We start from the raw sequence: 13,555 nt of genomic DNA on the forward strand, positions 1-13,555 counted from the left end.
GTAAAATGGCTTGCGCCAACTTCTCCCTCTATCAATCGATCACCCAGTGTACTCTCTGTTATCCTATAATGGAGATGCCTGTAAGTTTAGTGGCAGATGGTTATTTGTTTTCCTTAAAAGCGTCAAATACAGTAGTCACTTCGCGTGTATCAAGGTTACGTCAGCAGACGTACAGTAGATCGTGGGGAAATTGAGGAAGTAATTGGGTCTCTTCTGGTTGGCGCGGAACAGTTCTAGTACATCGGAACAAGTATGCGACAACAGGAGGAATACGAGAAAATGTCGACATGGAAGCGAAGGGAACCAGGGAAACAGTTACTTTTTTTCCACTACTGTACGTCTGCTGACGTAACATTGATACACGCGAGGTGACTACTGTATTTGACGCTTTTAAGGAAAACAGATAACCATCTGCCTCTAAACTTACAGGCATCTCCATTATAGGATAACAGAGATTACACTGGGTGATCGATTGATAGAGGGAGAAATTGGCGCAAGCCATTTTACCGTTTCTTGCGCTGTTCTGTCAGGATGTATCAGGTGGGTGACATAGCCTGCGTTCGACTCGTATAGAAGAACGTGTTCTGTATTTGACTTCGAGCACTGGCTACTTGTGATGGTTAACAGAAAACCTCTCCGTCATCAGAGGACATCCATCTCATGTGTGGTGAAACGAGACCATCCTGTTTCGACACATTCCTCTCAATGAACGAAGATTTATGCGATGTACTCCAATCGCTTGTCGCATCTTGGGTATAAAATCGAGAGTTCAGTTTCACAACTAAGATGATTCTAAGTTAGCGATAACTGTCTGTGAGACACAGCAATCTCCATGTATACATCTGTTTGACAGATGTCCTCATTAGAGAGTTAGTGGCGGCATGACGTGTAATTTCATATGTCGGATGATGCTGCTACGCGTTTGTCTGTTTCCTTGTAAATGCTATTCTCCGTTACTAACAATCATTTTATATAGGACTGATGCAAGAATAGCATAATTTCTGAACCGTGATCGGATGTGAACAGTGGACGCTATGCATCTCTGGAAAGCTACACTGAGCACGTAACACACAGAATCGATATTTTAAGGAAGCAGCTTTCTTAATTTTACTATTTGTTACCATAGTTTAAGTAGAGAAACGAGCAAGAAGGATGTATGTAATGCGCTGTAAATATACTTGTTACATTGGAATGTTAACAGGGATGCACTCCACTTGAGTAATAGGTCGGAAACTGAAGCGATCTAACATTATCATCTATTTTAAGTGCAGAACTATATAGCATTAGGAGTGTATGTGTTTATTTTCCTTCTTACCAATACCCTACTGGTACTAATCCCAGACACTAGAACAATACTTTAAAATTGATAGCGTTGTTGATTTACGTAAAATGCTTCGAACTCCATCTGTCTGGAGCTCCATCATCCATAAAAATCACCAGTATCTTGTTCTTCTTCTCTGTCTGCTATCACATCACAACCCTTTCAAATCTGTTACTATACATCAATAAGGATTGCTAACCTCCTCGACCGAGCGAGGTGGCGCAGTGGTTAGCACACTGGACTCGCATTCGGGAGGACGACGGTTCAATCCCGTCTCCGGCCATCCTGATTTAGGTTTTCCGTGATTTCCCTAAATCGTTTCAGGCAAATGCCGGGATGGTTCCTTTGAAAGGGCAGGGCCGATTTCCTTCCCCATCCTTCCCTAACCCGAGCTTGCGCTCCGTCTCTAATGACCTCGTTGTCGACGGGACGTTAAACACCACTAACCTAACCTAACCTCCACGACATGCATGCATCTGGAGAAGTCTTGTGCACTTGGATGGGTGAGGATTCGGTAAACTCCCTTCATTCGTGAGATGTGGAACGTAGCGGACTACTTCTGGTCGGCGGCAGATAAATCGGTAATGGTGCTGCAGGGTGGGTTGGTCAAAGACAGTGCGAGGGGGTCTTTCAGTCTCTAATTTTATACTAAGACTGTGAGAATTTTCTGTGTCTCCCGTCCGCATAGAGAAAGAACGTAAATTAAGCACTATGCTCGAGGTGCTAGAAATATGTGGAGTGCTGTTTGGTATACTTTGATGATGTATGTGTTCGAGAATTAACAATGAATAGACGTACTACACGGTCATCTATCTACATTCTCAATGTTACTCGCAAATTAGAGAAGAGGCGGCTTAGCTATGATACTGAAAATGGGATTCGTGCTATCGCATCATTGGTCTGTGTTGAAATTACTGTAAAATTGATAAATTGTTCGCACTATCAACTGTGATGATTATGATTACAGTACATCAACAGCGTCTTTTCCATCCCATCCGCCCACTGGTACGCTGTTGGTTACCACCTAATGATTGACTGACATACACTCCTGGAAATGAAAAAAAGAACACATTGACACCGGTGTGTCAGACCCACCATACTTGCTCCGGACACTGCGAGAGGGCTGTACAACCAATGATCACACGCACGGCACAGCGGACACACCAGGAACCGCGGTGTTGGCCGTCGAATGGCGCTAGCTGCGCAGCATTTGTGCACCGCCGCCGTCAGTGTCAGCCAGTTTGCCGTGGCATACGGAGCTCCATCGCAGTCTTTAACACTGGTAGCATGCCGCGACAGCGTGGACGTGAACCGTATGTGCAGTTGACGGACTTTGAGCGAGGGCCTATAGTGGGCATGCGGGAGGCCGGGTGGACGTACCGCCGAATTGCTCAACACGTGGGGCGTGAGGTCTCCACAGTACATCGATGTTGTCGCCAGTGGTCGGCGGAAGGTGCACGTGCCCGTCGACCTGGGACCGGACCGCAGCGACGCACGGATGCACGCCTAGACCGTAGGATCCTACGCAGTGCCGTAGGGGACCGCACCGCCACTTCCCAGCAAATTAGGGACACTGTTGCTCCTGGGGTATCGGCGAGGACCATTCGCAACCGTCTCCATGAAGCTGGGCTACGGTCCCGCACACCGTTAGGCCGTCTTCCGCTCACGCCCCAACATCGTGCAGCCCGCCTCCAGTGGTGTCGCGACAGGCGTGAATGGAGGGACGAATGGAGACGTGTCGTCTTCAGCGATGAGAGTCGCTTCTGCCTTGGTGCCAATGATGGTCGTATGCGTGTTTGGCGCCGTGCAGGTGAGCGCCACAATCAGGACTGCATACGACCGAGGCACACAGGGCCAACACCCGGCATCATGGTGTGGGGAGCGATCTCCTACACTGGCCGTACACCACTGGTGATCATCGAGGGGACACTGAATAGTGCACGGTACATCCAAACCGTCATCGAACCCATCGTTCTACCATTCCTAGACCGGCAAGGGAACTTGCTGTTCCAACAGGACAATGCACGTCCGCATGTATCCCGTGCCACCCAACGTGCTCTAGAAGGTGTAAGTCAACTACCCTGGCCAGCAAGATCTCCGGATCTGTCCCCCATTGAGCATGTTTGGGACTGGATAAAGCGTCGTCTCACGCGGTCTGCACGTCCAGCACGAACGCTGGTCCAACTGAGGCGCCAGGTGGAAATGGCATGGCAAGCCGTTCCACAGGACTACATACAGCATCTCTACGATCGTCTCCATGGGAGAATAGCAGCCTGCATTGCTGCGAAAGGTGGATATACACTGTACTAGTGCCGACATTGTGCATGCTCTGTTGCCTGTGTCTATGTGCCTGTGGTTCTGTCAGTGTGATCATGTGATGTATCTGACCCCACGAATGTGTCAATAAAGTTTCCCCTTCCTGGGACAATGAATTCACGGTGTTCTTATTTCAGTTTCCAGGAGTGCAGTTTGTTTGATTTGGAGAAAGAATTTTGGTGGAGGGGGCTACACCTTCTGGGGATGGCTAGCACTGAAACAGGGATCGCGTACATGACTGCAGTATGATGAATCAGTCGAAACGGAACGCAGAGCCATCAGCTATTCCGTCACTGTGACAGATGAGTTTAAATGTGTATTTCGTCAATCACCTTCGGATAGGTCTTTGGAAATTCTCCACAACGCCGCGAAATCCTTCCATTTTCCTTATGTTGTAACTGTCTTATTTTAAAAATCATGCAGCGTGTGTGGTGTGTTATAGTAGCAGAACTAACAAAATGACTTATACCTTGCACCATCCAGTTTTCTGTGGGAAGCAATCGAACAGAACGTATTAATGTCAGTTTAGAACCTGACACAGACCTCGTCGTAGTGGAAAAAACAAAAAGTATGGCATTGTACAAAGTGTGTTACAGCACAAAAAGAAATGTTTCAAACATCGACACAGGATCACAGGGAGAGTCTCTTAGACTTACTGTACAGCTTGTGGGATGTGGTAGTCCTTCCACAGTACAGGTGTTGCAACTTTACACTGATCCGTGCAATGGATCAACAGCTGTCTATTTAATAGGATCGTCACATGTGCTCCATGCCGGAATGCAGATGGTTATTGTTTTCGATATTTGGGAGGAGAGAGACGCGGGAAAAATGTTATCGAGTTCTCTATCGGATGAAGAGAGTGGAGCCTGTATAGTTCGATTATTTTCTCTGTTGAGTGATACAGAATAACGGAGATAGGATGTTGGGTTGCCAGACTAGAATGGGCCCTGATGGTTTCGGAACTGTTTTGGACAGCAGTACTAATATGTAGTTTGGGTTCGCACCACAATTCAGCAGCAAAATCCTCGTCCTACCCCCAGTTCCCATACTATCTTTTATACTACCTCGTGTTGCAGGGTCTGGCTTCGTTTGGTGATGACCTTACACATCGTACACTGTTGGTTGTCCTACGACATGTTGCCGTCTCCAACAAATGGTCAAAACACGGTCCTGTCGAACTAAGTAAGGTCACTCTGTTTCTACATGGTTTGGGGAAGGTGGTAGATACAGCTCTCTCCGAATTCTGACGAGTTCCTACTTAATTTGGGAGATCACATGCACAAAGCTGCAGAAATGGCGGCAGTTGCAAGAGGCATAGGAACTATCTAAAATTTTCCTGTAGCTGATAGGTTCGAAAAAGGTGACTCGTTTCAGGATAAGACTACCCGAAATATGATTCATTAGTGGCTGTAATCATTAAAGGACTTCTCCATACGATCCAACGCAGGTATGTGGTTGAACAGAAAGACTTGATTCAAAATCCCACACAGCATATCTGCTAGATTGTGTAACACTAGAGATCTTAAAAGCTAGTGTACATTTCTTACGACGTCAATCAGCACACCATCTACAATTTGTCATTCTTCTCAATCAACCATCGCCTATAACTCAGTAAATATATCGCAGAACCTCTGACATGGCATCGAGACAGAAAGCGTTACAAGTACTGGAGAAAAATCTAGAGGTGGCATGATGGAATTGCAAATACCGGTTTCATACCATGTTCCTTAGCCGAATCACTTTCTAAATTCAGCAATTTTATCACGAAGGTGCATCGTCGGCTACGCATTGTTCGTCTGATAATATACACTGGAAAAAGGCACTTCATTCGCAAGTAATGCCATACCTTGATTTATAACGCCAGTGCAGCTTTTAACATGGATACTTGCCTGCAACTGTAGAACCAAGACCGTTTGTGACAGTAACATATAGCAGCTGTTGCGATCGTGTTTCTTTTACATCTGGCGGTTTGTAAGACGATTACGCCTCTCTTTCTAAGACACAGTGGTACAATTCGCAAGAAAAACTTATGAGATACGTCCATCCATCGCTGAATTTATCTCAGTATTACTTCGTTTCGCCAGCAATCAGTTATTGACTGAGTACTATACTTAGTTGTACGGGATGCGTGATAGGTTCGCCTAGAGCATCAGGCTTATAAAGTATGTGTCTGTGTTCCGACATGTGCAAATGAAATGACTATGTCCAGTCGTAAGGAAGGTATGGATTTCATATGGAATACTGAGATAGCAACGGGGAAGAGTATGTCAAGTCATAAGAATAGTACAGATATATCTATTTCCAGAGACATAGTTGTGAGCAGGATGTATTTCCGATATTTCACTCATTGTCGGATGTCGTTCAATTGAGACCGCAATTGTAACATTTAATAGTAAGTATAACAATCAAATATTCGAAGAACGATTCTGTCTAGGGCTGCGTGGCGCGTCGGCGATGGCCTGTGACGGCTAACGTTAGCAGTTGTCCGAATGGAGAGGCCTGTTGCGATGCAGGAATGTAGGTGACTTAATCGTGTCTTCCTCTAGACGGCCGAATAGCGAACTAATACTTAGTATGTGTTGGATGGCTTTGAGGATCTCGCGGAAATTTGAGAAGATTGAATATGGATGTGTGTTCGTGCTGGAGCCCTCCCATGTAAATAGTCTGGCTGACTGCTTCTTCATATTCGTCATCTTTATTTGCTGGAGGCAACATCGATTGTGGTGTGCATATCTAGCATATGAAAGACGGGTAGAAGACAAGTTTGCTGGTTCTCTATACATGAGAAACACCTGACTGAATTTATGAATTACAGGGACGGTTTATGATCTGTTATATCTTCGACATCGATATTAGCAAGTGGAAATATCAGCTTCCCCTATTTTTTTCGAGCTTTCACCTAAAGGTCTTCGCACGCAGGTAAATCCAATATGCACATGTATTTGCACTGGACCATTATTCCCTCCAATGTAAGTTGTGCGATTGACAGCACATTTCTCGACTTTATTTGGTTGAGAGAACATCGATTGTGGTGCGTATTGAGCGCATCTAGCGGGTGAAAGATGGGTGGAGGACACGTTTGCTGGTTCTCTAGACGTGAGAAACACCTTAATTCACTTTGTAAATGATAAAGATGATTTCGAATCTGTTACATCACGACATCGGTATTCGCGAGTGGAAAAATCAGTTTGCCGGCCGGTGTGGCCGAGCGGTTCTAGACGCTGCAGTCTGGAACCGCACGTCCGCTACGGTGGCAGGTTCGAATCGTGCCTCGTGCATGGATGTGTGTGATGTCCTTAGGTTAGTTAGGTTTAAGTAGTTCTGAGTTCTAGGGGACTGATGACCTCAGATGTTAAGTCCTATAGTGCTCAGAGCTTTTTGAAACATTGGAAACATCAGTTACCCGTACTCTTTTCGAAGTTTCTCGTTAAGATCTTCACAAACGAGATCAGCTTCTAGTTACTCAGTGGTTTACAGCACGCTCCACCTCGCTAAGGTTTCAGATTTCTAGAGAAATAATTTCCGGTCTGGATTTTCGAAATAATACTATGCAAGCGCTACTGCTGAGCAATCGATATTGCTATGTGCTTCATATCGAGAAGTAAAAATGGTTGATATTCTGGCAAACCGTGTGAAATTACATATGTTCATATAATCACAGAGTCTGGAGATGTGTGTGGAAACCAAGCAAGCAAGCAAGCAGGTCGGCCCTAGAAACAGTAATGCATTTGTGCCGAGGGGAGCTGACCCCAATCTTTTACAACAGTTCTGAGAGTGACTTTGGTCCGCTGAGGGCACTCTGGTTATGCGGGTGACTTGTGTCCATCAGCTGTGGTGGATGAACACCCGACCTTACGGGAAATTATCTAGTTCTGCCAGGAGTGTATATGATGCATATGCTTATGCTGTCTTTCTTAGCAGTATATGTACGAGTGTTTGACAGTCGATAGCTACATCAATGATGTAAAAGGGTCGATTTTGTATGGTGCACGATTCGAATTGTATGTATGTATGTATCGACATGGCACGCGGTGATATATTTCCGGGTTGGCGATCGTTTTCACCCTCGAATATTCAAGCGTCTATCTTCAGTGGCAAGGATGTGTAAATGAGCAAGAGTTTTTCCGTGTCTGACGATTTGTAGGGATCTTTGCAGGATTTAATTGTCGATGCATTATGGCGAAATGTACAAATAAGTTTTTTGCCGTTGAAAGTCTCATCTGCAGAAAAAAAGTTGGACAGTGCTTACACACCGGCGGCATCAGTAGTTTGGCGGGTAAATTCAGTAACAGCTAACAATAAGGCTCCACCCATTCACAAGACATCGTTCCACCGAGACTTGAACTCGGATCGCTGGATTCAAAGTCCAGAGTGCTAAATGAGACATCACAAGGCAGGTAAATGGGTGCACAGCCAGATGCAGTTCGTTTGTCCCATTAGGATTGCGAGGGAAAAAGCAGTCGATGTCATTCTGGGAAGCATTGGAACAAATTTCTATAGTGTGACCTGTGACATTAGGGTCCATAGGTAGAGAGGTTTAGCGCCATCAATGGTAAACATGCACGCACGGCCCACAGGTTGACTTGGCGCTTATTTAAATACAAATGTGATGTCAGTATAACACTCGAAGAACTGTAATTGTAGGCTCGACTTTCACCTGCCGTCGCCAACAGCGTGACAGCAATAGCTCGCGTCCGGATGGCTTTGCAAGGCACATGCACACGTTGGAAGACTTCACTGATACGTTGCGTTTTTTACGTGCACTGAGTGTTTGTGCACTGCATTATTTTCGGGTGCTTAAGCACTGTGAGCGTGTCTGTATAGCGTTACACATGTGTTTTTTCACTGATCTACAAGTACTTTGCACATCTGTACGCTGTGTACTGCATTGTTCCGTTAATTATGAGTCGTCTGCGTCTCTGCACATCAGTGTACTGCGTTACTTACGAGTTGCTTTCAGGTCTGTAGACTATTTACTGCGACTTCAATCAAGTCAGGGTGAGTGTTTTCTCTCAGTGTAATAAATATACTATGTCAGATCCATCCGTAAATAAATTGTTCTGTGCCATTTTTCCCCTCCAGACTGCCATCTTGGATTACGTACTCTGTACTGGGTCAGTTGGGGTGTGGACCTCATGATGAACACTCTGGATGCAGCTACTGCCTCAAATTCTTTAAATAAAAGACTGAAAATAAAGACTTATGTCCATCCTATCCAGCACAAGCTGAGTCTTCTTCCCACCCATTACTAGAAAGAGGTGGCAGTTGGATGACTTAGGCTAGTGGAAGTAGCCAAAGTGACCTTTTTCCTTGCTATTTTCTTATGTTAGAGGAGATAGTAGTGGTGTGTTGCATTGCTCTGCTGGAATTTCAGCTTCCCGCCATTTTCTGGGTGTGGGAAGAGGGGTGGGGAGGGGGGAATATTAGTGGAGGTTACCCAATTGATGTATTTTCCCACAAAAAATCGAACTTCAAATGATGACGTCATTGCATCGTTGGCATATCCACCACCACCAAATTTGGATCCACCATCTTGAATACACTTGGCAACAATGGACACTGGGTTGACGCTGGCATTGTTCCACTACTCTCATGTACTGATGGACAGGGATCGTCTAGCGTCACATAGGATGGTCGTAAAAAATCACGTGAAATCAGAGGAATAAATCACTCATGAGCTCCAAAGTGCTAACAACAGCGCACATAGCACAGTAACTGTGGGTCAGGAATTAAGAAAAATAGAGTACAATGGTCGAGCAGCTCCACATAAGCCACACATTTCTGTAGTCGGTAATAAGTGACGTTTGATGTATTGTAAAGTGCTATGCGAATGGACAGTGGATGATAAGACCGAAATGATTATGAGTGATGAATCGCGCTATAACCTGTGACAATGCGATGGAAGGGTTCGGTTTGGCGAATGCGTGGAGAACAGCACTTGCCAACATGTTTAGCACCATCAGTGAAATACGGAAGAAATGATGTTGCGGTATAGAAGTGTTCTTCATGACAAGGATGTGGCTCGCATAAGTAAGCTCAAGAAAATGATAACTGGGAAGTAGATGAACACATTGTACAGCATTGTGTGCTGTATACAGCAGAGGAATAGTTCAAAGATGATGACTGTATCAGCATGACAATGCACTCTGTCATTAAGCATCATCTTTAAGGCAATAGTTTGTAGACAACAATATTTCAGAAACTGACTGGTCTGTTCAGATTGGCGACATCAACCCAATGGAACACCTCTGGGGAGAGTTAGGACACAGGCTTCGACCCAATCGCAACATCAGGCTTCACTACGTTCTCTGCTTTCAACTCTTGAGGAAGAGTGGGCAGACTTTTCTCCACAGGCATTCAAATAGTGATTGATAACGTCTCAACTAGAGTTCACTCCGTCATACAAGGTGTTTCACTATTCACGTTACACGCTTCTAGAGATTGTAAAGGGGACTTAGTGCAGCCAATTTGACACAGGAATCCATATATGGGAACGCCTTCTAACGACGCTACAGAGCGTCAAATTTATAGGCTCCGGCGCCCGTAATTGTTTGTATATGCATTATGATTCCATGGCGATGTTACAAACATTGTAGGATGTTGGAGATGGATAAATGTATTAATCTGAGGTAAAGGTCCCTGTATCAGAAACGAACGACTGGAAAATTACAATCGAAAACCGTTGTGATTCCTCCAACATTGAACTACATGTACTGGTACTGTTGTTGCTAAGACTGTAGGGTAGGCAACTTTCAGTGGTGGTAGTATGGACTAAAACAAGGAAAAAATGTCCTGTAAATATGGATCTAAAATGCCTACCTGAGGATCTATGAGCACTTGTTCATTTTCGCTACTCTGAAACACGCATCCTCTGTTGAACAAGTATTCCAGTTTGTAACATCGTCACGGAATCATCCTGTTTATACAAACATTTAGAAGCACAGTTGTGCTTATAACTCTGATGCTCTGTAACGTCGTTGGATGACGTTTCCGTACATAGGTTCTTACGTAAAACTTGATCTACTAAGTCTCCTCTACAACCTCAAAGAAGCGTGTAACATGAATTGTGGAAACCCCTGTAGGAGCGATAGTAGCCATAGGCCATATTAATGACCGCTAATAGGTGTTCAGATATTTCTGATCAGATAGTACATTTATGCTGGCAGTTTATCGTGGCAGTTTTAGGTGGGGCTATTTTGATCTATGATTGCTTAAGATACTGGTACAATTTGAGCTCGAAGTGCCACGCTTGCGATACTTCCCACGTCAGCAAATAATCGCGTTGCAATCGTTAGTGAGTGCTTTGTGTATTCCGCTCTTCGTTGTGTTGTGCATTGATAGGCTTTCATAAGGAGATCACTTACCCCGCCCTCACCCCCCGGAATAAGGAGTACTGAGTTTTTATTCAGACACTGAATGGATAACTGACTGTATTTTCTGGAGGATTGGAAGTTTTCTGCGTCACCTAAAGAGTTTACTTTTCTTGGAAAGATACGTCTTGAAAGTGGGCAATTCACTGATGTTCACCCCCCCTTCCTCCAGCTGGATAAATTTCTTCCGACATCCACGTCTGTGTCGTTCGCCATTTCTTTTCGTATTTTGGAATGATCGATGATGGGTTTCGAGTACGACCCTCACATCACCAGCAGTTCTGCTTTCTCAGGCGAGCAGAAAACAGACGTAAGCTGTAAGAGGGGCGCGGCTCGTTCTCCCTCACCGCTCCTCTCCTATCGGAATTTCAAAGCTCTCGTTTGTTTACACAGCGACTCACTACCAAGACATAGTGTCAGAAGTATACGAATAACTTATATAGTTTTCTCCTTTGCCATAAGAAATTTGAAATCAATTTCAATTGAACATTCTTTGGTAGACAATACGTTATAATAGCAGCGTTTACAGGTATAATTACAGTAAATGTGCTATAATTATCTCCGTAGTGTATTTGATGATATTTTCTGGAGCAGCTGTCGAAGAAGACATGTAGAACTTGTTGAAGGAAACCATTTTCATCTATGACTCTCATTGTACTTTAAGATGAAACTGAACTGACAGTCAAAGATGAAAACATTACCCTTCAAACAGTGCTAATGTATTTGTCAGTTATTACTTTGTCCGTCTTAAGCATACTGCAGTTTAAGAAAGTCTTACACTAAATGCGTTTCGCTTTTATTTAAAAAGTATCATCAATGGTGGTTGGTGTCAGTTACTTCTTTTTATAGCTTCTGAAGTCGACAGGTTTTCCCCTCGTGGTTAACTGAGGCTCTCGCCAGAAAAAACTTGCTTGCAATTTCACGCTTCATGATTTTTTGCTTTTAGAGTCCGGTATCCTTTTGATACATTTGCGTTCTTTGCACTAAACTTGTCTACCGTTATACTTCATACACGTTGCCTTTATAGACATTTTTATGGTTCAAATGGCTCTGAGCACTCTGAGGGCATCAGTCCCCTATAACTTAGAACTACTAAAACCTAACTATCCTAAGGGCATCACCCACATCCATGCCCGAGTCAGGATTCGAACCTGCGACCGTAGCGCATTTTTATGGAGCTTTCACCTTTTTTGTATTGAGCACAGTGTATTTATGTCCTGAAAAGAGGGTGAAACCATAGTACGTTCGTTTGGGTGTGGTTTTGTGAAAGTGAAGTGCAAAAGAACGCTAGAGCAGCAAAAAGAAAGAGGATTCCTACAATAGAAAAATAGTGATGGGAGAAAATGTAAGCAAAAGTTCTCGACTGCTACCTATTCCAAAAACGAGGAGACAATCTGTCGATTTTAAAACATGTATACAAAAGGAGTAATGAACAACAACAACCACTGACGACGCTTAGTAAACAAAAGGTAAAAAAGGCTGGTTAAAAAGACTCTTGAATTCCAGAACGCTTAGAAAAGAGAAAAACAAATAACACAATAAAACACTTATTGCAACAGTTAACAGGATGAAATTTAAGTTCAGAGCAGTTTACGAATTTAAACGTTAATAACGTACATACCAAAAAGTATTAAGAATAAAAAGAATATTCAAATAATATGCAATTTTGCTATAAACTTTACGTCCTCCAATTTTTCTCATTTTGATCTGCCTTCTTCTATTATCTTACAGAGCCATAATAGTAATTATTCAACAGGCTCAGTCACAAAACTAAAATATTGATATACAATTATCATGACCGGTATCACGTCCGTAAGTACAAGCCTGACCGTGCAAAATGATTTTGCGCAAGTAGTATCTTCAGTAGGTGGATGTATATGTAAGACGTTCATCAGTTTCCGCGAGCTTCACGGAAACACAGAAAAGTTTTCCGAAATAAGGTGGAACGCACAGGTAGCCGCGCGGTTAAGCTTGTACATGTGGACGGAGCCTTGATGATTTACTCACCCTTATTCATGAAGTACTGGATGATTCTTATCCAGAAAAGTACAAGCCGTTGGTACCTTTCCTTCTCTTCAATAATACGCTGCTGGCGCTGGCGAGGAGAAAGTCGCACTCTCTTTGCCCTTTTCGTGCGCAATTCACGAGGAACATCTTGGTCGACTAGCTTTCGTCGGCGTGGGTTCACGCCGCTGGGCCCCACGAGCGAAACCATTGGCTTTGACATATGCGAAAATACGCTCTGACTTCAATGTGATAGCGGCAATACACCGCGTGATTTCTCCGATCGCTCCAGCGGTACTGCCAAGCAGTGTGGGTGCCGCCGCGCGGTCCCAGTGCTGCCGACAGTAGCGCCGCTCGGCGGGATTCGGCGCTCTTCGCGCAGCGAGGCGCCAATTCGAAACGAGTAAACGAATGCGGCTTAACACTTCACAAAAGAAAACAGTGACCATAATCATTACCTGACAAAGCCAGATTTAAAGGTTGTCGAGTCAATCAAATAACTATGGATTACAGTTACGAACAACTAAAACTGGAGCCATCACAC

General features: G+C 44.2%; 1 protein-coding gene across 1 annotated transcript in view; it reads right to left on the bottom strand.

The window, feature by feature from the left end:
- The window catches only part of LOC124555628 (collagen alpha-2(I) chain-like), an 86,091-nt gene extending 72,792 nt beyond the window's left edge, over positions 1-13,299 (bottom strand). The window contains exon 1 of the mRNA XM_047129604.1: positions 13,015-13,299. Coding sequence (XP_046985560.1) covers positions 13,015-13,234 — 220 coding nt within the window. The 5' untranslated portion in view covers positions 13,235-13,299. The remainder of the gene's footprint in view (positions 1-13,014) is intronic.
- Positions 13,300-13,555: the final 256 nt, after the last annotated feature.

Source organism: Schistocerca americana, chromosome X (assembly GCF_021461395.2).
Source record: "Schistocerca americana isolate TAMUIC-IGC-003095 chromosome X, iqSchAmer2.1, whole genome shotgun sequence".
In the NCBI taxonomy this organism is placed as follows: domain Eukaryota; kingdom Metazoa; phylum Arthropoda; class Insecta; order Orthoptera; family Acrididae; genus Schistocerca; species Schistocerca americana.